This window comes from Carya illinoinensis, chromosome 7, assembly GCF_018687715.1.
Source record: "Carya illinoinensis cultivar Pawnee chromosome 7, C.illinoinensisPawnee_v1, whole genome shotgun sequence".
In the NCBI taxonomy this organism is placed as follows: domain Eukaryota; kingdom Viridiplantae; phylum Streptophyta; class Magnoliopsida; order Fagales; family Juglandaceae; genus Carya; species Carya illinoinensis.
The window spans coordinates 29,440,806-29,464,860 of record NC_056758.1 but is presented as its reverse complement, the minus strand read 5'-3'; the positions used below and the strand labels follow the sequence as shown (position 1 = coordinate 29,464,860).

At 36.7% G+C, this 24,055-nt stretch overlaps 2 protein-coding genes across 3 annotated transcripts in view; one reads left to right on the top strand and one right to left on the bottom strand.

The window, feature by feature from the left end:
• LOC122315265 overlaps positions 1–17,687 on the bottom strand; it is a 28,297-nt gene extending 10,610 nt beyond the window's left edge. Inside the window, exons 1-25 of one of the 2 annotated variants that reach the window (XM_043131086.1) lie at positions 17,360–17,687; positions 16,989–17,208; positions 16,734–16,864; positions 12,965–13,081; positions 12,709–12,855; positions 11,798–12,468; positions 11,418–11,539; positions 11,226–11,317; positions 10,792–11,011; positions 10,581–10,647; positions 10,203–10,366; positions 10,019–10,092; positions 9,766–9,939; positions 9,565–9,636; positions 7,660–7,761; positions 7,480–7,569; positions 5,751–5,826; positions 5,563–5,659; positions 5,372–5,441; positions 5,060–5,239; positions 4,781–4,903; positions 4,613–4,696; positions 4,244–4,428; positions 4,008–4,146; positions 3,845–3,904 (exon numbers count right to left, since the gene is read on the bottom strand). In XM_043131086.1, coding sequence (XP_042987020.1) covers positions 3,845–3,904; positions 4,008–4,146; positions 4,244–4,428; positions 4,613–4,696; positions 4,781–4,903; positions 5,060–5,239; positions 5,372–5,441; positions 5,563–5,659; positions 5,751–5,826; positions 7,480–7,569; positions 7,660–7,761; positions 9,565–9,636; positions 9,766–9,939; positions 10,019–10,092; positions 10,203–10,366; positions 10,581–10,647; positions 10,792–11,011; positions 11,226–11,317; positions 11,418–11,539; positions 11,798–12,468; positions 12,709–12,855; positions 12,965–13,081; positions 16,734–16,864; positions 16,989–17,208; positions 17,360–17,440 — 3,558 coding nt within the window. In that variant the 5' untranslated portion in view covers positions 17,441–17,687. The remainder of the gene's footprint in view (positions 1–3,844; positions 3,905–4,007; positions 4,147–4,243; positions 4,429–4,612; positions 4,697–4,780; positions 4,904–5,059; positions 5,240–5,371; positions 5,442–5,562; positions 5,660–5,750; positions 5,827–7,479; positions 7,570–7,659; positions 7,762–9,564; positions 9,637–9,765; positions 9,940–10,018; positions 10,093–10,202; positions 10,367–10,580; positions 10,648–10,791; positions 11,012–11,225; positions 11,318–11,417; positions 11,540–11,797; positions 12,469–12,708; positions 12,856–12,964; positions 13,082–16,733; positions 16,865–16,988; positions 17,209–17,359) is intronic. The other variant, XM_043131087.1, reaches the window with a different exon arrangement.
• A 4,209-nt stretch (positions 17,688–21,896) lies between these two features.
• Positions 21,897–23,997, top strand: LOC122316306. The gene is made up of 2 exons (XM_043132835.1): positions 21,897–22,468; positions 23,790–23,997. The coding sequence occupies exons 1-2, from the start codon at positions 21,897–21,899 to the stop codon at positions 23,995–23,997; spliced, it is 780 nt and encodes a 259-aa protein (XP_042988769.1).
• Positions 23,998–24,055: the final 58 nt, after the last annotated feature.

Sequence of the window (24,055 nt, the reverse complement as noted above, 5' to 3'; positions counted from 1 at the left end):
TCTATCTCTACACAATCTATCACGCCATAATTTGATTTTAGATCCGTATCCCATCACAATTCTAGTATGTCAAAAAAAATCTCCAACCTCTTCTAATAGGCTTCCAGATTCCAACCCCTTCTACCACCGTAGTGGTCCACCCCTCCTCCCCCAACATACCCACATACTTACAATCAATCACCAACTTCCACAAAACCTCCCTCTCAACGTTATACCGCCACAACCATTTCCCAATAAGAGCTTGTTACCTTCAAATTTCTAATCCCCAACCCACCAAAACAGATTGGAGAGCAGAGCTTCCTCACTTGACCAGGTGAAACTTAATTCATCACCTACCCGCTCCAAAGGAAGTCACGTTGGAGCTTCTCAATACAATTCGCCACATAGGCTAGAAGTGGGAACAAAGATAAGAAATAGGTTGGCATATTGGACAAAATGCTATTGATTAAAGTGGTACTCCCCACCTTTCGACAAATACAACATCTTCCAACCTGCAAATCTTCGTTCGATCTTCTCTATTACTTCATCCCATATTGATTTAACCCGAAAAGAGGCAACCGAAGGAAGGCCAAAGTATTTCATGGGAAAGGAGGATACCTTGCACCCCAAAGTTTTAGCCTACATCCAAAGCTTGCAAACGTTTCCAACTAAAACCAACTCCAACTTGTAAAAGTTCACTTTCAAACCAGACACAGCTTCAAAGCAAAGTAGGAGTGACTGTAAAGGACGAATTTGACTTTGTTCTTCCAAAAAAAAAAAAAAAATTCAAAGTATCATCTGCAAACAGCAAATGAGAAATGTCAAGAGTACCGCGATTAGTTTCACCAATCAAAAAAGGCACTTCCAACCATAGCAAGCATCATTCTGTTAGGTGCCTCCATAACAATGACAAAAAGAAAATGGGACAAAGGATCCCCCTACTTTAGCCCTCGAGAACTATTAAAGAAATCAACTAGACTGCCATTCACCAAAACTGAGAACCTTATTGTGCAGATGCAATGCCTAATCCATGAGCACCACCGTTCCCCAAAACCACATCTCCCAAGCAAGTATATTAGGAAGTCCCAATTAATGTGATTATAAGCCTTCTCCATATCCAACTTGCATAAAATACCCCGATACGCCCGATTTTAATCTACTCTTCAAACGTTCATTGGTAATTAATAACAGATCCAATATTTGTCTTCCCCTTATAAATGCGTTTTGGGGCCTCAATATAATCCTTCCCAAGACATCCCCCGATCAGTTTGCTCGAACCTTGGAGATAATCTTATACACCACATTCATAAGATTAAAGGTCGAAAATCCTTTACGTTCATTGCCCCAACCTTCTTGGGAATAAGCGCAATAAAAGTGACATTGAGGCTTTTCTCAAACTTCCCAAATGCGAAAAATTTCTGGATGACCTTCATCATATCATCCTTCACCACTTACCAACAGGATTGGAAAAAACCCATACAAAAACCGTTTGGATCAAGTGCTTGATCTTTGACTATCCTCCGCACCAGTTACTAGACCCCTACCTCATCTAAAGACCTCTCCAATCAAGAATCACTCTAATGCTCAATGGTCTCAAAAGCTAACCCATCATCCAAGACATCAGCTCGATGAACAACTATTCATAAAAACCAGCAACATTCTCCTTAATCACAGAAAGGAAAAACTTCATTGATGTTCAACATCTCAATGGTAGTAGTCCTCCTATGTGAATTGGCCACTCTTTGGAAAAACTTCATACTTCGATCCCCCTCTTTTAACCATAGAGCCCAAGATTTTGGACGCCATGAAATCTCCTCCAATAAGGTGACCCTCTAAAGTTCTGAAACTAGCTGTGTCTTCCAAGAGAGTTCTTCTAGAGATAATCCCCTATCCTCCTCTTCACTCTCTACCTCTTGTAGCTTCTCCAACAAAGACTTCTTCTGATCATCTATATCACCAAAAGATTGTTCATTCCATATCTTCAAATAATTTTTTAGAGCATGGATCTGATAGAAGGAGGACCACCATTATCTGACCCTCTCCACAAAATCTTCAATTTTAAGCCACATATTCTCAAACTTGAAGTACCTACGCCCCTTTGAATACCTCCGCAATCCAACAAGATCCGAACAGAGGAGATGTAATCTTTTCTAACATAACTTCGTATAATGAGTTTCCCAATCCGAGAAAACTAAAAATTTGTCCAATCTAGACCATATTTGATTGTTTGACCATGTGCATGTTCCACCCATTAGAGGAATATCCACTAAGCCCAAATCAAATATAAACTCCAAGAACTCCATCATTGCAGGCCGAAGCCCACTCTGCCCCGATCTCTAGCTTGGGAATCTAATAACATTAAAATCACCATCGATGCACCATGTCAAGTCCCACCAGCTATGCAACCAACATATGGACAAATCCACAAGCTTCGAACAATACTTCTGGAAATAACTTCCATCACAATTTCCTGCAAGCAAACAATGTCCACCGTCCATTCACAAAGCAAATTTTTTATCTGAAGATGCTTATTAGCCACATTAAGCTCCAGGACATTCCAAGATGCAATCTTAGGCTTCAAAAAGAAGTTGAATGCACCCTCCCTTTGGAACCTGACTTCTTAATCTAAGCATGACCTACGGCTACTACAATGGCAGTGAGCAATGCCATAAATTGTTCCTCAAAGCCCTCACACACAACCCCTACACAGCCTTGGATCTCCTTCACCTTTGGTATCACCCAATCAAAGTAAGCTAAGCTAACATGGAGGCAAATAATTTAAAGGAACAGGTTCATCTTCCATCTCAGTTCCTTCCCTTGTGGCTCATTGCAATTCCATCAAGTCCCCCATCTCTCCCTCAAGAAAGAGAGATCTGCACTCCCAATCTTGATCCTTATTAGTAGCTACCAGCATCCGTAAGGCATCCTTATTACCATCGAGAAATGAAACTGAAAACTCTGGACCCACCTTAGTACAAGGCTCTCAAGAGCCTTCTCCTTTCAGAGATTCCTTCGTTGGCGATGACACCCCTTTGGACTCCAGTGGAATAGCTTCTGTGCAGCCCATCATATCTTTCTGTCCATCTTGGACCAAAGCTCCAATGCAAAGCAATGAGTTTTCATGTTGGCCTGATTTTGTACCCATTAAACACCCTACTGCCAACTCCTCTTCCACTATTTTCTCCATCTAGACCACTAGCAATGAAACAGGCCTGCCATGTATCCAAATCATGGACTTTAGGAGGATCGAGGATCACTATTCAAAGATCCCGCTTATCAAAAAAGTTATTCCTAATCCTAGCAAATATCCTTAATAAGTTAGGAAGCTAAATTATCATACCATCAATAGCACAGATATGTCATATGATGTTGGTATAGCCAATTCTAGGAATTCCTACAGTCCCAATTGGGACACCATCTTCATAAGCTCCTAGACCCAAGTCATAATATATGTTAAAATGGGGACCTTAAAATAGGCTCTTCTTCAAATAGAAGATATATTTGCAAGATATTGTACTTTCGAGGCAGTAATTTGATTACGTGTAAGAATAAGTAAAAGGTCGCAGCGCAAATCAATGCAAAAGCAAAATATAAAGCAATGGATCACCAATCTTATTGTTTATTCCTAGCATATATAACAGAATCTAGAGAGGGAGGAAGCATGCTTTTCGTCACATTGTTGACAAAGGATGTGGCCAAGCTTAGAATACAATTAGCACCAAACATATAGATAAAACTTGACCAAACAGGTGTGTCAGGCTAAGCTTATTATGCCCTCATTAAAAGATAAAGCAAATTTTCATTCATATTCCAAGATAGCAAACCAAAAAGAAACACATCCTTGAACTAAAAACGTCAAACTCACCTTCTTTTCCTTCTCCAAAATTTCTCTAATCGGACAATGTGCCGCAGTCACACAGAGATTCTACAACCAAAAAAGTAATTAGATGAACCCAAAATGCAATAAAGAGATAAATTATCTAGCTGAAGGAGAGCAGATTAAAAAAAAAAAAAGAAGTAATGGGAACCTTTAGGTCACTCCCAGAATATCCATCAGTCATATTTGCAATTGCTTCCAAATCAACATCAGGTGACAACTCTTCTTTGGCTAAAATAACTCTCAGAATTTTTTCTCTATTTGGTGCATCTGGCAGATTGACCATCAGTCTGTACACAACAATTGCATGCAGAAAGCATATGAAACTTGTTTTGTGCCAAATAGTAATGGAACGAAGTGATGACAAGTATGAAGCGATTACTTTACCTCCGGGGAAGCCTCCTAATAACAGCCTCATCAAGATCAAAAGGCCTATTGGTAGCAGCAAGTACCAGCACTCGCTCCTTATCCTTTGTTCGCAGACCATCCCAATTCACCATAAACTCATTTTTCATTTTACGCATAGCCTCATGCTCTCCTGGATTTTCCCTTCTTCCTAGCATGCTATCGACCTGTAAAAATAATTGAAGTGAACAGTTTTTTCTCTGTTAGAGAGGAGGGAGAAGCTTATATGAGGGCTGTGGTGAACCCCCCCCCCCCCCCCCAAAAAAAAAAAAAACAAAAAGGTGGGGCAAGGTTTGGATCAAACTGATCTATCAATAAATAAATAAATAAAAACCGATGCATTAAACTTACCTCATCAACAAAGACAACACTAGGAGCAATTTTACTAGCTAAAGAAAAAACTGCTTTGACATACTTCTCCCCTTCACCAAACCACTGCAAGCAATAGAGAGACATCACTAGAAGTTCAGAAGAAGCAACAGAATAGAGTGCAGACAACCTTTTCATATCCATAAATACCTTTGAAGTAATGCTCGACATTGATATATTGATAAAATTTGCTCCGGCCTCAGTTGCAACAGCCTTTGCAAGCATTGTTTTCCCAGTACCAGGAGGCCCAAAGAGCAATATTCCCTTGCATGGCTGTCACATGAGTAATTATATTAAGAAGGTGAATCACAGTCCCCCACCCCCCAAAAGAGAGATCCAAAATAGGTGTACATGGGAAAATAAAGCATAGTTTCTTAGCCAAATATAGGTAGGAGAAACTAGTGAAAACACATATATAGATCCTCTCACCTTAGTCAGCTGCCCTCTACAAAATAATTCAGGCCTCTGAAGAGGAAGCATCACCAATTCCTTCAAAGTATCCTTTACATTTTCTAAAGCCCCAATATTATCAAAAGTAACCCCAATGTCACTTGGTGGAATAACATCAGCAAGAAGTTTCTTCTCAAATTCATTCTCAGTAACCACATCCTGAAAAATTTTGAGCTTAAACAGAATATAAAGTACAAACAAATCGGGGGAGTACATTTCATTCCCAGAAAGGAATGGGAGAGGTGACAATTGAATCTGTGAGAACCACCAATAAGTAGATGTTAACTTTACCTTAAGTGATTTCTTCAAGTTTTTGCTTTCATTTTGAATGCTCTGCAGAATGTTCAGCCCATACTTAATGCTGCAAATTAACAGTCATGAGCAATGTTAACATGGGGAAACAGAGAGGTAAACCATTTTTTAACTATTTGATTATGAATTTCCAAAACAATGATGACCACAACTCAAAAGAATTGTACTACCTTTCAGCAGAAATCACAAGTTTAGCATCTTTGACTGACGCTTCAGTATGATGCATAAAGTGGTTACTTAGAGCCCATCCTATTATTTTCTCAACACCTAGCATAAGAATAAGTAAAGGAAAAATGATATCACAGTGAAGATCCCCGCATAAATTGAAGAAACAAAGGTTGAGACAAAGAATACATACTTTCAGTAGTAAGGGCTTGATCTTTAATAAACAAAGTTTCAAGGTCAGGACAATCCAAGCCAATTCGGTTTAGAACCTGAAACCAAAACTTATTTTGTTAACATCCAACAATAGCACAAAGTCAACAAAAACTAAACAATCTGACTATCATAACAAAAATAAATTTCAAAGAAATACAAATATTAAGGATTCCTGAAGCTGATGAGACATAGTCTATGAATGCATTTGTCCTGCGTCTGCACATGCACGTGCGTGAGAGAGAGAGAGAGAGATCATACTATTCAACCTCAGATATTATTCATGAATGGATATCTAATTCCCACTAGGCCCCAAATATGGGACAAATGTACAAGCACTAATGCACTACCACTGCCATAATGTCAAATGGTTCTATAAAAGCCAAGAAGAATGAGCCAATGGATTCTTTTTCTAGGCAGAAATGTCTATGGTGGATACCGGCAGCCAAAGGCACTTTCTCGATGCACTCTTTTTATAAGTCTCTTACTCAAGAGACACCTGCCCAGTTCCCTTGGAGAAAGTTATGGAGACATAAGGCACCTCCCAAAGCTGCGTTCTTTGTGTGGACAGCATCCTTAGGCAAGATTCTTACTACTGATAATCTGAGGAAGCGTAGGGTGTCACCTCCAAAAGCCTCATTCTTTGTCTGGACAGCATCCTTGGGTAAGATTCTTACCATTGATAATCTAAGGAAAAGAAGGATCATTATCGCAGACTGGTGTTGTATGTGCAAAGGAGGGGGAGAGTAGGTAGATCATCTTCTGTTATATTGTGATGTGGCAAGGACTTTATGGAATGAGGTATTCGCTCGTTCGGCAATGGTCTGGGTGATGCCAAAAACGGTTGAGGCAGCTTTGGCCAGTTGGCCAACCATAAGAGGCAGGCAACCGATTAAAGCTATGTTGAAGATGATCCCTATTTGCATCTTGTGGAGTTTGTGGCGGGAGCGCAATGAGAGGACTTTCAAAGACCAGGAAAGATCTTTAGAGGAGCTTAAACTGTTATTTTTTAGAACTCTTTGTAGATAGCCCATAGCTGTAGATTTTAATGACATGGCCCTTCGAGATTTTATTGCCTTGTGCCCACCTAGGTGGTACATCAAAGTTGTAATTCAAGCGTTGTCATTTTTTGATCAATAAAATTATTTATTTATCAAAAAAAGGAAGCGTAGGGTGATCATCGCAGATTGGTGTTGCATGTGTAGGAAGGGGGGCGAATCGGTGGACCATCTCTTAATACATTGCGAGATAGCGAGAGGGTTATGGAATGAGGTGCTGGGCAGAATTGACTTGGCTTGGGTTATGCCTGAGAATGTGGTAGGAGTAGTGGCTAGCTGGACAAATTTGAGAGGCAACCAACAGATAAAAGAGATGTGGAAAATGATACCCATATGCATCATGTGGTGTTTAAGGCAAGAACGCAATGCAAGGACCTTCAAAGACAGAGAGATCGATGGAGGAATTGAAAGTTTTCTTTATTAGAACTCTTTGTATTTGGACCATGGCGGTTGATTTTAATGGCTTAGAGCTACATGATTTGTTGATGTCCATCGCCCATACCTAGCGATGGAAACTATACTTTGTACTGGGCATTTGCCTATTCTTTGATAATATAATTTATTTACTTATCAAAAAAAGAAATAGCTATCAGCATAGAGGAACGTGGAGAGTGAAAGTAAGATCCCCAAACAATAGGATCAGGTGCTACTCACCAAGCGAATGCTGACAATATTAGACTGAGCTTTCAAAGTTTCAATATCACGCTCCAACTGCTGCTTCCAGTCTGAAAGTAAAGTTTCATCCTGTCAAGAATAACAGAATTATGAAATATGAAATATTTTCAGAAAATAACAGCATCATCATGGCAGTATAGATGAAGGTGGGCCCCATACCTGAGGCAGTTGTACCATCACTTTGTTAGGGAAAAGTCGAGCGAGTTGCTTCATTGCTTTTGGGATTTCTTTGCTCCTATCATGCAATCTACCAAAATTATCCTGAAATTAAAGTAGTAACCATATCATTTAGATCAACATCGACCATTGTGCATATGTGTGAGTGCATGTCTATCTCTGTTTGCATTGAAAGAGGGAGAGAGATCGTATAATAAACTTTCTATCCAATAGCAAATTTTATGTGCAGTAGACAAGATTGTATTCCATAAACAGAGTAGTGACCAGAAATCAGATTGGTGGCTGCCTTGCCATCATGGCACTCAAAGCAAAGGTAATGCTATCAGTGTTAAAAGCCAACCATTCCTCGTCCTGAAGGCCAATTTCAACTCTATCCTAGAGGAAGAGGAATCACACAAGCCTTGATAGGTTATTTTTTAATGCCACCAACAGACCCAAAATCTTAAATGATCCAACTTCCATTTCATGAAGAGAACCATGTCAAGTTCCACAGTCCTATATAATCATGGTCCCCAAATAGCCATGCAATACCATAATACAAACCAAGCAGAATTGACATGTGGAAAAGTAAGAATACACCTTTCAGCTTTTTGGCCAAAGAAGAAAATCTAATTAAAACAAGATTGATGAAGGCTACCCGGATGAAACCTAGAAAATGGGGCTTACTTCTTTCCAAGGCTATCTGAAAAACTTAGGAAATGGAGCTTACTTCCCTTCAAGGTTATTTGAATAATTTAGCTCCAAAGAAATATTAAACCTTAACAGAGATTAATATTTTCCAAAATTTATAACACATAATGGCAATTGATAGAGGTGAAAGTAAAGAAAAAAGTGCGGAAGAGATCCTAAGGCATAGTCATGCGAGGATTTATTTCATGTGATTCTTATCCTTAATTCTTCATAAATAATCATAATCTGATCAATTCCCAGGTTAGAGTTTTCAAGTCAGGGCCTTGCTATTTTTAAGGCAAACAGTCAATGATTATCAACAAATTAGTTCAATTTGTCTTTTCTAGAATTGCCCAAACCACACCTAATACACGGTGATCACTGATTATTTTAAAAACTGTAGCTGTGATTTTGCAGGTTCTTCTCATCCTTCACAACCACCATTATCCTTTAGTCATTCATCTGCAAAATAAGACTCATTTTCTGTAGCCATCTCAACTAATTAATACAGGATCTGTGAGGATCATCTCAAGTGGACCAATTTGAGAATAATCCATAGACATGTGCTTGATCTGCTTTGGTTGCCTTTATGCTACATAATAGAACTGTAGTCAGAGGACCACATAGCTAATTTCTTAACATGCTGAATATCGTGCATGTCATCTATCATTGTTCGACAATTATCTACCATGAGCTAAACTAACTAGAGGGGGAAGGAAAATACTGGTGCTAGATCTGCTTTGGTTGCCTTTATGCTACATAATAGAACTGTAGTCAGAGGACTGCATAGCTCATTTCTTAACATGCTGAATTTCACGCATGTCATCTATCATTGTTGGACAATTATCTACCATGAGCTAAACTAACTAGATGGGGGAAGGAAAAAAAAAACAAGTAAAACAGCGTGACATCAGCAAATGTGCAATTGCAAGAGATATTTCAAGTTTCCCAAACATATATACGAAAATGACAACTCTGAAAAACTATGCCACTAAGGAGATGTTAGGTATTGCATGCAGTGTATATACACGATAACAAATTGAGACACTAGTTAGAATCATCTACATATATAAGTTAGTGACAATCTTTATAGGCTAGAGAACAGAGCTAAGACACCCAAACAAATACATATGGATGCACACATGCACCCAAGTGCTACAATTACTTCAAAAGCAGAAAGGGCAGAAGGGAAAAGAGAAATGGCAGAGGTCAGCATACCGGAAAAGCAAGATCAAGCAAAGCTGTCTGGTTGCTTCCAAACTTAGTGAACAGAAGCCCACCAGGATGGCACTGGAAAAATGGGAGTCATAAACATTAAGTAGGAACAGTATTTCAGCAGGCTAAATACAAATCTTGGACAAGAATGTCAGTACCTACATTTGCAAACAACCCAACAGAGGAAAACAAGCAATTTCTTACCTTCTCCTTACGACTGTCCATCTGGGTATGGGAGCCAATTATAACAACATTCTCTGGTAAATTTTCGAGCTTACTCTTTAAGACCGTATATGAATCCGAGCTACCCACCATAGCCTTTTCTATGTCTTTGATGAACAATATTAATGGACCAACATTACTTTCTTTAGCAGTAACCTACAAACACGAGACATCTCAATCTTGATTCCAAAACACCACCACCACCACCACTTAGACCAGTAAAGAGTGGAACTACCTCAAAGAGCTCATTAATAGCAAGCTTGTCAATATCATCACCTCCAAAACCATCTAAGCGTTGTAAACTATTGGCTGCAGAGTAAAGTATCAATAAGTCACACAAGACAACAGAAAACTGCAACAAATAGAAAGCCAGGATTCAAAATGAAGAAAATAGAGGAGATCTGGATCAAAGGAATCACCCGAACAAAAGAAACCATGGTCATCTTCACAAAGGCCACCGAGATTGTTGCCATCTGGAATTGATTTATCAAATCTAACCCCAATTTTTGAATTACCATTTTCTTCAAAAGCAAGAACAACTTTGCCACGACAACCAACTGTTGGTCCCCTGCTTAGGGATGAACTAAATACAAATAAATAAATTTGCAACAACATAGGTGTTTTACACAAAATACCTTTAATTTTGCATCAAAGAAATTAATACAAAAGATCACTAATCATTCCCTCAATACAAAGAATTAGTACCAGATCCTGATACACAAAATAAAACCCCAATCCCCAATCAATCCTTATATGATAATAAATGGTATGCGGTTTATAGCATGCAAAAAGAATACCTTAGCGGACAATTAGGCAATGGAGGAACTCCAGAAGGTATTGTACCGACAAATTTTACTCTATCACCTGTAAATTTTACATGATGCAGCAATAAATTATGTGTATACTAAATAAATAATGATACAACCATTCATAGCATAGTAACCAAGCACATGGATAATCAATCATCCATATATTATAGTTACAGAAGAGAGCAGAGGAATAGCATGCCTGCTTTGAGTGTAGTGCTTTTTGATGATGCAGTGGATGCCTCCTGCTTCGGCATAGCCTGAGAACTTAATGTGGATCCACCTGTAATATCAGCCTCAACGCTAGAAGCTGGTTTCTTAAACTGAAACCCAGCAGCCTGCGCAGCTCGTTTAACAAAAATTGATGCTCGGTCAGGCCTCAAAGCTTCTTTCACAGAATCAGAATCTTTTGGTGGTGGTCCCTAAAATTATTTGCAAGGGTGCAAAAAAAAGGTAAGATGCATGCAAACTGATAATTATTTGGTCCAACCAAAAGCTTATATTACAATAATGTAGAACAGCTTTTGTTAACAGAAAATTGCAGCTTAAAAGACAGTAATAAAATCGTTACAACACAGAGGAGGTAAATTTCAAAAATGAAAGAGAAAATTATATAAAGACATCAAGGAAGCTTACACCAGGCAACAGAAGAGAATCAACGATTAGCAGTCTAGCGCCAAAATGTTTGGCAAGCGCCTTTACCAAAGTCTCCTGATATATCTCTGAACCTATAAAATTCCATTGACAATGTCTCATCCAGGATTAGGAGTAGAAAAACTTCAACACGCACAACATAGGAATCACATCAACACAGAAATGGCAGATTACCTGCAGGACCAGAGAGTAATATACGTGGGGACACAGTAGGTAGGTCTGAGGCATACTTCACAAATTTATTACATTTCAAATGAACATGCGTTGAAGCAATCAAAACATCCCTGGTAGTATCACTGCCACATCACACATAATTCAAAGAAGATAAGTCTCCAATGTACAGCAGGATATGTAACATGTACGGGCAATATCAGGCTATCAGCCTGGATCAAACAAGGAAGTACAGGAACGATATGCCTTTTTCTTTTTCTTTCTTTGTGTAGTTTCCTAGGCATGGAATGTGCAACACATTGCCAAATAAAGCATATGCAATGATTAAAATAAGTTTCAAATGACGTACAACCTAATTATAAAATAAAAGTAAATTTTTATACCTCAAGTAATATGGAAAACTGTCAAATGAGGCTTCAATATTGTCAGAACTGAAAATTCCTTGTTGTAATCTATCCTTATATGCTTGCCTCCTACTTATCAAATTTGATGGAGGATCAAAATCCTTAAGGATTTCTCTCATTTCCCTCTGCTCATCAAGTCTTTTAGAGATGCTGCTGCTTAAACCAAAATCTGAAGATGCACCAGCAAGCATCCGCAATAGTGGCCTTAATTCATAGTTTGCTGGAGGGACTTTTCCAACATCAGAGTCCATAAAAGGATCCAATCCAAGATTAGCAAGATTAGGGTTCTCATTGACAGCATCAGGGGATGGAACAATAGTTTTCTCTCTTGGAGAAATACCGGCAAGATCATTATCATTAGCACTATCCTTCAAGTCAATGTCTGGAGTATGATCATCTGACCCTCCACATCCAGAAGGTAGCGTGGATATCTCAGTATTCTGTTCCACATCCTCACCAGTCTTGGCAGGTTCCTGAAGTAAGGTTAGCTCCTCTGGCAAATTAGACAAAGAAGCTAAAATTGATGCTCCAGCAACAGCTGAGGGGTCCCCAGATCTTGCCTCGATATGAATCCCCTTTATTGGAGCACTATGTGCTTCTAATATACTTACAGGAGCAGCTAAATTATCACTGGTGAGCTGCTGAAAGATCTGATTTCATGTCAAGGAATATATAGAATATCCATATGAGAAAAAAAAAGATTGCATGAAGCAACTGTATCACACCAAGCCACCACGTCAAAAGAAAACAAAGGGATTTCTTCTTTTTCTGAAGGGTGGGGGGATGTTTTAAAATAAATAAATTAAACAGCTTTACCCACGATGGGATTCACTGTAAAAAAATTTGGGGGGGGGGGGGGGGGGGGGGGGGGGGTGTGGTTTAAAGGATACATATGCATGCTTCCCAAAAGTGCTGAAGACCAACTCATCACCTCCGCTTAGAATTACACTAGAATTCTTTCTATAGGTCTTGCCATTTACTTGCACGACACCTTTTCCCCCAGTGACTTCCAGTAATGTAACAGATGACCCTTCACGCTATCCAGAATTATTTTCAACAAAAAAAAAAAAAAAAAAAACAGGTCAGTAGTATTACGAGTCATCTGAAATATATAAGCAAGGTCCTTGCACTGTAAAGAGAACCAACCTCTATGTGCTTGAATCTACACAATTTAGCACTAATGGATTCATCATTAATACACAAATCGCATTGAGGGCTTTGACCAACAGTGAAGGTAGTACCACATAATGACAGGTGAGGGTTCTGGGAAAAGATAAGGACCAAACAGCAGATTAGTTCAAAAGCAATGATACAACATCAAGATCAAGTTAAGACCCTGCCTGCCTCACTAGAAGAGATGAGAAATAAATAAAATAAAAAATTCTAGGTAAAGAAACGGTAAGAAATGAGAAATAAAAATCAAGTCCTCATTTACCTGTTTACTGTGGCAACCATAATTCACCCCCAAAATATACAAGGATTGAAGCTAATTAAGCAGATTCGGACTCCAGGATATATTTGTAATAAAAAACAGGATCCAAGTTTTTTAAGGCAAGGAAAAAACTAAGATTAAGAGAGATGGGAAGAGGGCGAGTTTCATTAACCAAGTTACAGATTCTTTTCAACTAAGCTTTTCATCTCAACAATAATATCCATTAGTTTCTTGATCAGCCAAAACAAACAATGATATGTTGAAAAGGCTGCATGAAAAAAATTTTGGTAGGAAGTACATTAATGATTAAAGGGAAAAACAACTTTTGGCAAAAAGAGAAGAAGAAATTCTCAATAGACAAATCAAAAGGATAGGATAAAATACCTTCTTCGAAGGATAAATGTTACCAAAAACAAAAAAGGAAAGGCACGTTCTCAGTTGTGCTATTCTTTTCTTTTTTCTTTTTCACTGATTGGTAAGTAAAAAACACACCCAAGGGTCTTGGACTCACAACCATACTCTCCACCTTGCTCTTCTTGAGTCTTGGCTGGGTGGGTGGTCCTCTTTTTTTTTTTTTTTTTGGGGGGGGGGGGGGGTTGCTGGGGAGCTTCTTAGGAACTTTCTGCTTTCTTTGATAATATTTATACTTCCATAGATTCCACTAAGCAACTCTGGCCAAGGAAAGAAGAAATTTGACAAGCTAAGAAATCACTGCACACCAAACCCCTAGGGCTTGGCTCAAGTGGTAAAGGCTTTGGGCTTGAGGGTATACTTCCCCTAGGTCTAAGGTTCAAATCCCCTTAGGTGCAAGCAATCTCTAGGGCCATCGGACTAGAGGATTTTTCCCTTGAATTACCCAATATGCACTTGCAGGAAACTCCTTGCCGAGGGTCTATGCACCCCCAGGATTAGTCGGGACATCTGGTGCCAATCAAAAAAAGAAAAGAAATCACTGCACACCACTAAAAGCCTCACAAGAGAACTTCAAAAAACTTTCCCATCAATTCTACTGGCTGCATCTCATGATCCAAACTCATATCTCAATAAATACAGGCATTCTAAACCTGCATCACGCAACACTAACGGTTCCACATAGACATGCAGAGTAAGGTTTTTTCCTTCATAAGTAGAGGATACATTATAAGACCACCCTTCTAAACCGGTAATGTCACTTCCACCCCTCAAGAGTACACCAAATCATCTTCTTTCACCTTGCTCTTAGCTGGGGCGGGGGCTGGGCTCCTATTAGCAGCGTTCTGCTTTCTTTGACAAATTATTATTTACACTTCCAGAAAATTTTTCACTAAGACACTCTGGCCAAGGAAAGAAGAAATTGACAAGCTAAGCAATTAGTACACACCACTAAAAGCCTCACAAGAGAACTTCAAGCAACTTTCCCATCAATTCTGCAGGTTGCATCATGATCCAAACTCATGTCTCAAGAAATACAGGCATTCTAAACCTGCATTGAACAACACTCCGGATTGAGGAAGACATGAAGAGTAAGGTTTTTTTTCTTCATGAAACAGAGGATACATGATAAGACCACCGTTCTGAACCAGTAATGTCACTTCCACCCCTCATGAGAACACCAAGTCATCCTCCTCCCTCCTCCTCCTACTTACACTTTGATGAGTGAATTCATTTCATTAAAAGCACAACCCTAGTACACAAGATGTATATAGATGAGATAACCCTGTTTTTTTATAAGTGAGAGAGAGAATCCCTTTAATGGTTAAAAGAAGTACAAGAATTCATAAATCCAGAAATATTACAAACTTGGGAAATATTATACATCGTCATCCATGTATGAAGTATTTGACCAATATCTTCTATAGATCAACTACCAGCATCTCACAATCTTCAAAGCATCTTCCACTGCACTCTCTCCATATGCTCTGCAATAAACAAAAGGTACTGTCCTCAAAGCAGCTAAAACTGGGTGATCTCCCAATCGAACTCTAACAATCTAATAACTCCATCACCCTTCTAGGCATGACCCCATTCTACTCTGACAAGGCTTAAAATTGCAGTCTTCCTGCTTCACAATGGAGAAGATGACTAATGGATTCCCTGCTTCCATTGCACATACAATACCAATCCATCACAGAAATTTATATAAATTTCTCCCTTAGGTTATATAAAGTCAAAACCTTCCCAAGGTCCACCATCCACACGATAACATTTCACAGGCACATTAACTTTTCAAAAACTCTTCTACAGAAAATAATCTTCCAACATAAATAATGCTTGATAGTGCAACCTAACTTCAAACTTCCTCCTCTTGGAAGGGAACCACTAAATACTATTTTCACCACCTTGTCTCACTTTGAGAGAGTACAACATTCAAAAAAAATAATTCCCAATCTTGAACAGATCTAATAAAAGATAAATTTCACTGAAGAGTTTCATATAATATTGAATAATCAACTACCCACACCTCCGTACTACAAGCAATACAGAACGACTACAGAAAAGTCATTTAATGGTTGATCCCCGCACCATAGGTCATGTCAAAGCCTCATGTTAATTCCATCCCCAACTTCATATCTGAAAAAACTCAAAAATCTCCCCACCCCTCCTAATGCATTTCCAAACGCAACTCCATAAGGACCCAGTACCACTTTAGTCTATCCTCCATTCAAATGATATTCTGTTTTCACTACCCTTCTCTATAAAGCTTCCCTCTCTGTAGAGTAACAATGTAATCTTTTCCCCTGGTAGCACTTTCTTAAACTGATTTAGCTTCTTACCCCCTTTCCCTTTTTATTCTTTCAAAATATAAATTAGTCTTAAAAGCAATCATTTTTTTCGTAGGATATTCTTAAAAAGATTATAAATGCAAACAAGACTAAGTTCAAGTAAAATGGTAGTAACAAATTTATCGCCAAAAAGCATATCAAGTTTAAGGCCATTGTAAAGTCTCATCTTCTACTTATCCAATAATTACCAGTCCAATTGCAAACCTCCCTAATGAGAAGAATTACAGGGTCACATTCCAAATGAAAGTAATTGATCCATGCCTACTTTTTCCCTTCGTGATTTCAACTTACTTGAACAGAAATCAAACTTCCCCACTTCACACTGCTACTCCAGACAAAAGGTACCCACCATAAAGAAGGCAACCAAAACAATTTTATCAGGCCTAGCAGATCTAACAAATGCAGGCTTGAGAAGGGAGTCACAGCTCAAAAAATCATGCATAACCCAATAAAAGATTTAACAAATCATGTATAACCAATTCAACCAAATCTCAAAAGTTCAATACAAAAAACCCAGAGTCCTGGCTCGATTGCTTAGAAAACCCAGGAGAATGCAACAAGATAAAATATTGATTCTATTTGGAAACGTTCAAGTAACAAACAGCCGTCAAAATGTAATTCTTTCCTCTCCATGGATTTTCCCAATAAACCAAACAGAGCAACGATCGCATCAAAATAATCCAGATTTCGGAGGAAGCACAGGGAAATAAGAAAAGCCCACCTGAGAGCACTGGGAAAGAAGCTTTCCCCAAGCGGCTTTGGAACTCGATTTGGTCAGCTTTGTAGGACGCTTCTTCGAACGTAGTGCAGTGCCCGCCGCCTTTGATTTATCAGCATCCACGGCAGTTCCACCTAAATCCACCACAAACCCCAGAACAAAAAATAAAACCACCTAAATGTACAACTCAAACAAAAACCCAGATTTCAAACACACTCAAGAGCACATGCAAAAGCTAAAGCTTCGAAGTTACTTTACCCAAAGACAGCGACGACACCAAGGCCTCGCCTTCGACAACGAAACCAGCACATTTATCCGCATCGCAGGCATCAGTGGGCTTTGGCGAACCGGTGTTCAGCAGATCAGGGGATTGCAGCTCCGGGTCTCCAGTTTCTGACCCAGATTCCTTAACTGGACCTAAATTCTCCACCGACGGAGCGCTCAGAGCATCATTGGTTGACGAGGACGCCTCGGATACCTAGAGTTTCACGCCACAATCAATCCAAAAATAAAAAAAAACCATACCCCCAACAATATGCATACATAGAACAAAAATAAAACATACACTGGACCCAGAAATCTCACACACCCATATGCACCTAGACAACCGTAAAGGATAAAGAGGGTACCTTGGATCGTTTGGCGGTGGTGGGAGGAGGGGAGGAGAGGGCACGTTTGGAAGAGGAGGAGCTGCGTCTGGTTTCAACCATGGTGTTGTTGGTTGTTGATAGTTTTTTTTTTTTTTTTTAATTTCCTTTTTGTCTCTGATCCAAACAAGGTCTTTGCCGGGGAGGGAGATCAAGGTGGGCTTCTTAATGATTGACGAAGATCAGTTGTGGGATTTTTCTTGTGTTCTGTTTGGCTTTATAGATTTCTGCATTTTTCTTAGCCTACGGGGGACAACACAAGTTGTGAAGCGGTGGTGGGTGGTAGGAACTTGGAGAAGGGGGCTCTCTGGCTTTTGTGGAATTGGGGATTTAATATGTATTTCTTTTTTTTATTTTACTATTAATATTTTTAGTTATTTATTAATTAAGTACTTTTTAATAATATTATCATTTTTTTACGAGTAATGTTATACATCATATTACAATTTTACTTACATCTCATTATATATAATATGACGTATTTATCATCATTTAATAATAAATAAGTATATAATAAATGATTATTTAATTGTGATAAATATGTCACATCTTATTTAGTGAAATATAAATAAAATAATAGTATGATGTATAGAATTTTTTTTTTTCACACACACATATTTTCCACGTTATATTTTCTATGGAAAATGATACTCTTCTCTAATTCTGCCGGATTATTGTAGGAATTTTTTATTTTTTTATTATTAATTTTTTTATTAATAATTAAGTAAGTATTTTTTTAATAATATTATAAAATTTAAAAAAAATACACAAAATAAACTTTACCGTTAAAAAAAAAAAAAAGAAGCACAAAATAAAGTGAAAGCGCTCAAAAAATAAAGTTACTGTGATGAATTTTCCGTTACAAAAAATATACCTTAAAATCTTAAATCAGAGAGAATAAAAACCCACTATTTTTGTTGTAAGCAGGATGTATTTTGTCATGTGATCAATATTAGAATTAGATCTTACAGCTACTACAACACAAAAATGGAACAGAAAATGGATATGGGTCTATCCTCCCATTTTATGTAGCAATTTTAATACACTCAAGTCTACAGACTTATGGACTGTAGAGCCAAACCTAGAAGGCATGACGATTTGAGTGATGTCCTATCTTCTTTGGATTGCTTGATGGCTAAATCTATTACCTCTTATTTTCTATCTTTGATTAGAAAACCAACGATAATCTGGCTCGATTGCTACCTATGAATTATTCGAGTCACTAATGTGAGAGATATATTGCTATTATATTTTCTAGTGCGGCGCATGTCACATGCCGGTGGATGTCTTGTGGTGGCGTAACAAATTAAACCATACGTGAATCTTATGTTTCGGTTATTGAGTAATACTACATATAATTATTTTATATATTTTTTGTATATTTTATTAATATGATTGGCTGCGTCTTTTTTTTTAAATACAATCAATCATATTAATAAAGTGTGTAAAAAAATACGTAAAAATAACTACACATAAAATTTTTATTTTTTTTATTGCATTCAATTATTTTGTCCCAACAAAACTCACAGAGGAAAACCTTAAAAAGCTAAACATGTGTATTAAATACTAAATAGTGTTTATTCAAACCATCTTTTGTAATTCAACAAAATTAAATATATGGTGCAAACAGTAAAAAATCTGAAAAATGATTTCTACAAATTTCAAATAGATAAATTATATATAAAGAAACTATTTTTTATTAGTGAAATCTACTTTTTTACGACAACTTATATGAAATTTGTTTATTTGAAATTTATACCTAACATTATTCATCTTATATTTCTATAGGTATATTTATACGAAAAAATATTTTCTCTTGATTAGTATAAATTATCCCATGTAGGGTACAATGGTTCTATCATTGTTCTGGATGCATGATTTTTTTTATACAAATGGGTGAGATTATTAAAATTAAAAATTTTAATTAGATAATCGAGTTATATGTTATTAAGTCACCAAACTCTTGACGCATTAATGTGTGATATTTATGAGTATCCGTATGAATTTTTAAAAATATGTCAAGTCAGCATTTTTTTTTATAAGCTAATGGTGAATATTGGCCACCAAACTCCGACGGCTGTTGACCGGATTCAAGCGAATATCTCGAGTCTACGGCCAGAATAATGGGTAAAAAAATTTAAAAAATAATTAAAATTAAAAATTTTAAAGATTTTATGATTTGTATTTTGAAATCTTAGATATTTTCTTTTTAAATTAAAAATAATTATTTTTTAAATCAATCTATGTTATATAAGAACTTTATTATGTGTGTTCTATATACCAACGTGAGAATATAATTTTTCTGGTTAGGTTTGGATATAAAAATATTTAGACTCATATCATCTCATTTTATTATATAATTTTTAAATAAAATATAATAATTAATTAAATTTTTTTAAAATTTAAAATAATAGTTATATTAAAAATAATATTTTATTTTATTTTATTTTTTATTTTAATTCATCACATCTCAATTCATTTTTCATACCGACTTTTAATGCAAACATCGAGTCGTGCCTAAGATAGACAGGACACTTGAGTCATCCATGATGTTTATTAGATATTATTTCCACGGCGGAGCTTAGCAAGCGTAGATTTTTATTTATTTATTTTTAATTACCATTAATAAGATATGATAGGGGAGCTTAGGTAGTGTAATGAGAAATTATGAAGAATGCATGTGAATGGAATTTGATTGGATAATTAGCTTGTCAACTGTCAAGGCGAAAAGGCATTTGACACCAAAACTATAAGTACATCGACGTCAAGTTGCTTTTAAAAGCGAAAAAGGATGGCATGGCCCAGGGATAGCCATCTATACATGTGTGTGTAGGTTCAACCTCGGCGCGCGGCTAATTTATGACCGGTTTGATGTTAAGTTGGATTGAATTGAATTGTGATAGAAAGTTAATTAAAAGTTATATAAAATATTATTAGAATATTATTTTTAATATTATTATTATTTTAAAATTTTAAAAAATTAAATTATTTATTATATTTTATATTAAAAATTAAAAAGTTATAATAATTAAATGAGATAAATTGAGAAGAATTGAAGAATTAAATATAGCCTTAGGCAGCATTTGGTTATTAAGTTTAGTCCAACTCAACTTAACTTATTTCATCTAATTATTATAATTTTTTCAACTTCTATCACAAAATATAATAAATAATTTAAATTTTTTAAATTTTAAAATAATAATAATATTAAAAAATAACATTTTAACTTTCATCAAAATTAATCTCAACTCAACCCATTGTCTAAATCAGACCTTAGCCATTATAGAATACTGTGGTCTAAAACCGGGGGGACACAATAATCTCAAAACGGCACCATCCAAGTGTTCCAAAGTCGTTCGACGTAAAGAATAGCAATGCATAAATAAATGCATATAAAGAAAATACTATAACTAATAAAAGATTTTTATAAAATTAATTTGATAAAATGGAATGATTTTATATTATATATTAAATCTATTTTATAATAAAAATAGTCTTATAATTTAACATATAACATTAAGTCATATCAATTTATAAATTTTATTTTATAAAAATAATATTTTTTGATATATAAAAATAAAAAATAAAAAATTATTCTCTTGTTGGACAGAACATTTTAGTTCACCCATGTAATTATTTTGATACACTTTGAAAGAAGATCACGATTTGTTCATTCAACGGATCAGGAAAAAGAGATTGAAGGTTGAAGAGACTAGTCAGTCCCTCTCTTTCCTTGTGGGTGTGACTCAAAATGAGATGTACTTTAGACTTTAGAGGAGTTTGGACTTTGGAGGAGGAAAAAAAAAAGTTTTTTTAAAATAAAACATGATAGAAAGGGACAATCGAATGATGCTTTCATATTTGGGTGCGATCATAGAGACATTTTACTTGCTGAAAACCAGACAGAAAAGACTATTTTTATGTACGAAATTATGTCTGATAATAGAGATCACAGACGTACCAAATTAAAGACTTGCAGCAGGGGCGTCGGAGCTTTTATTATTTCCCATGTGAAACACTCTTTTACAAACAACTACCATTTCTCTCTTGGCCAGTGGCCACGCTCCAATTATATATTTATATAGAGAAATACTTTTTACAATTAAGAGATGCAGTCGACGTGCAGTCGGCTATAAAAAAAAATTAATACGGGACCTACATGAAAAAAAAAATTATTTTTATAACTTTTTATAATTCATGTAGGTCCCCTTGAATATAAAAAAAAAATTTATAATTTTTTTTTATTCATTCCGTACAGCTGACTGCACGCCGACTGAATATGACGACTGTATATAGCAAAGCTGATTTATATATATATATATGCAAAGTCAAGTTAGACAAGAGGACCATTATGAGAATCTCTCTCAGTCCCCTACCTAAATCAGACAAGTTAATTTAGAGGTGTATTAATTCATGAGTTTTCATTGTCAAAAGTGCATACCATTTAAAGAATGCACTCTCTAATCAAAGCTTGGGACAACCTTTTGAGGGCTCAAGGGAAGACAGACCTTAGACAAGAATGTGGCATCTCCATGTTATCCCTGTTGCCAAAAACTTCCTATGGAGGGCATGCATCGATGGTCTTCTCACAAGAGTTAAGATATTCCAGAGGAAGATCATCAATGATGATTCGTACCCAATCTATCTATCTCAGACAGAAACAATTGAACACGCTCTATGGTCCTGCCCCTCAGTCCAAGATGTTTGGTATAACAATAAAATGAGATTTCAAAAAGCAAACCTGTCATCCCATACTTTCACCAACCTTGTGGAAACTCTCATTGAGGAACTTGAAGATGAAGAAATGATATCCTTTTCCTTAATAGCAAGGAAAATATGGAAGAGGATGAACGAACTTGTTTTTAAACAAAACTTCAAGCACCTCAATTCTCTTATTCAGAAAGTAAAGCAACTAAAGCAGGATCTCATCCAACTTCACCAGCTTGCAAACTCCATTCTAAGAGACCAAAGTACACCCCCTCAATGGATAGCTCCCCCCCGAGGCAAACTTAGAGTCAACTGGAATGCTACACTCGATAAGACTCATTGCAAAGCTGGATTTGGTATTGTTATCAGGACAGTGAAAGCCAGGTCAGAGCAACATTGAGGAAAACTCAAGACCTATTTCATGATCCTTTGCTAGCATAAACATATGCAGTACTTGAAACCTCCATTTTTTGCAAATCACTAGGCTGGAATGATCTCGTATTAGAGGGAGATTCTCTTCAAATTGTCAACTACCTAAACGCTAACTCAGATGCTAAGTCCTATGTGGGGACATTGATTAAGGATATTGAAACAACTTTAGATTCATTTACTTCATGGTCTGTAAGTCACATAGTGATAGCTAGCAACAATGTAGCTCATGGCCTAAGCAAAGATGCACTTGGCATCATTGGAAGTATCTCATCTTTGGATACTATCCCATTTTGTGTTAGAACATTGTTATGAATCCAATCCGTTAAGGTTTTTTCTCAAAAAAAAAAAAAAAAAAAAAAAGTTAGACAAGAGCAAAGTCAAGTTAGACTAGCACTCTTGCATGTGGGGATCTAAGGGCTTTACATCTGTTCTAGTTCAATGGCTAGGAGTGCAATGGGTCGATGCTAGCCAATAAAGTGGCTCTCTCTCTCTCTCTCTCTCTCTCTCTCTCTCTCTCTCTCTCTCTCTCTCTCTCTCTCTCTCTCTCTCTCTCTCTCTCTCTCTCTCTCTCTCTCTCTCTCTCTCTCTCTCTCTCTCTCTCTCTCTATATATATATATATATATATAAATACAATTCTTCTATGGACGGTCGACATGATGCGTAGCTGCGGTGCAATCAGTATGCCACGTCAGCCTTTATTTATTTTAAACAGATATCGAAAAGAGAAAATACGGAAAGATGAAAACAATACAAGTAGACAAAGCTTCTATTCATCATCATGGAGCTCCTCTTCATGCGTAATAGAGCTTCTTTTTGTGCCGAGCAGTGGCGGACCTACCTTATGTCTAAAGGGGGCCATGCCCCCCTCAAAGTTTTTAAAAAATTCAAAATATACCTTATATTTTATTTATAATTTTATAAATATATCAAATGCCCCCCCCCCCAAATTTACACTCGCCATATGTTCTTTAAAATTTTCTAACATATCAATATATTTAGAAATGTCTCTCTTCAATTTTTTTCTTATAGTCTTGAAATTTTGTATAATTTTTATATATTATTTATTTTCAAAGATATGACCTCACTAAAATTAAATTAAAACTAAATTTAGAAAAAATAATAAACTTGTTAATATGGATCTCCAAGTTTTTTTTTTTTTGTATACAATATTACACTTCTTAATATGGAGTCCAAATTGAAAATACAAGTATTAGGGGGTATTTTCGTCAAGGCTCATAGCCCATAATACTGCCTCGTCCATTATGTTATCAGGCCCCATGAGCCATGGGAACGTCGGCCCGAGCTCAAAAAGGTCCCTTCTGGTAGCCAAGGGCGGGTCCCAGACCCATGCAAGTCAGAGATAATCATTAACATTGAGATGAGACGTTGCAGAAGGACGCGTAAAACCATAATTGAGAAAAAGGGGAAGATATGCCACCAGGCAACTCTGTCAGAGACTCACGCCACATTAAATGATTGACACCAAAAAACCTATGCCTCATTAAATGCAGCATGATAGTGGAGACTTGAGAGGGAGG

What these genes read in the sequence shown, in the direction of transcription:
- LOC122316306 (XM_043132835.1), top strand. Translation starts at nt 21,897, where the DNA reads ATGTGGCATCTCCATGTTATCCCTGTTGCCAAAAACTTCCTATGGAGG. An exon ending in ATCAGGACAGTGAAAGCCAG is followed by an intron (nt 22,469 to 23,789) that starts GTCAGAGCAACA and finishes TTATGTTATCAG; the next exon opens with GCCCCATGAGCCATGGGAAC.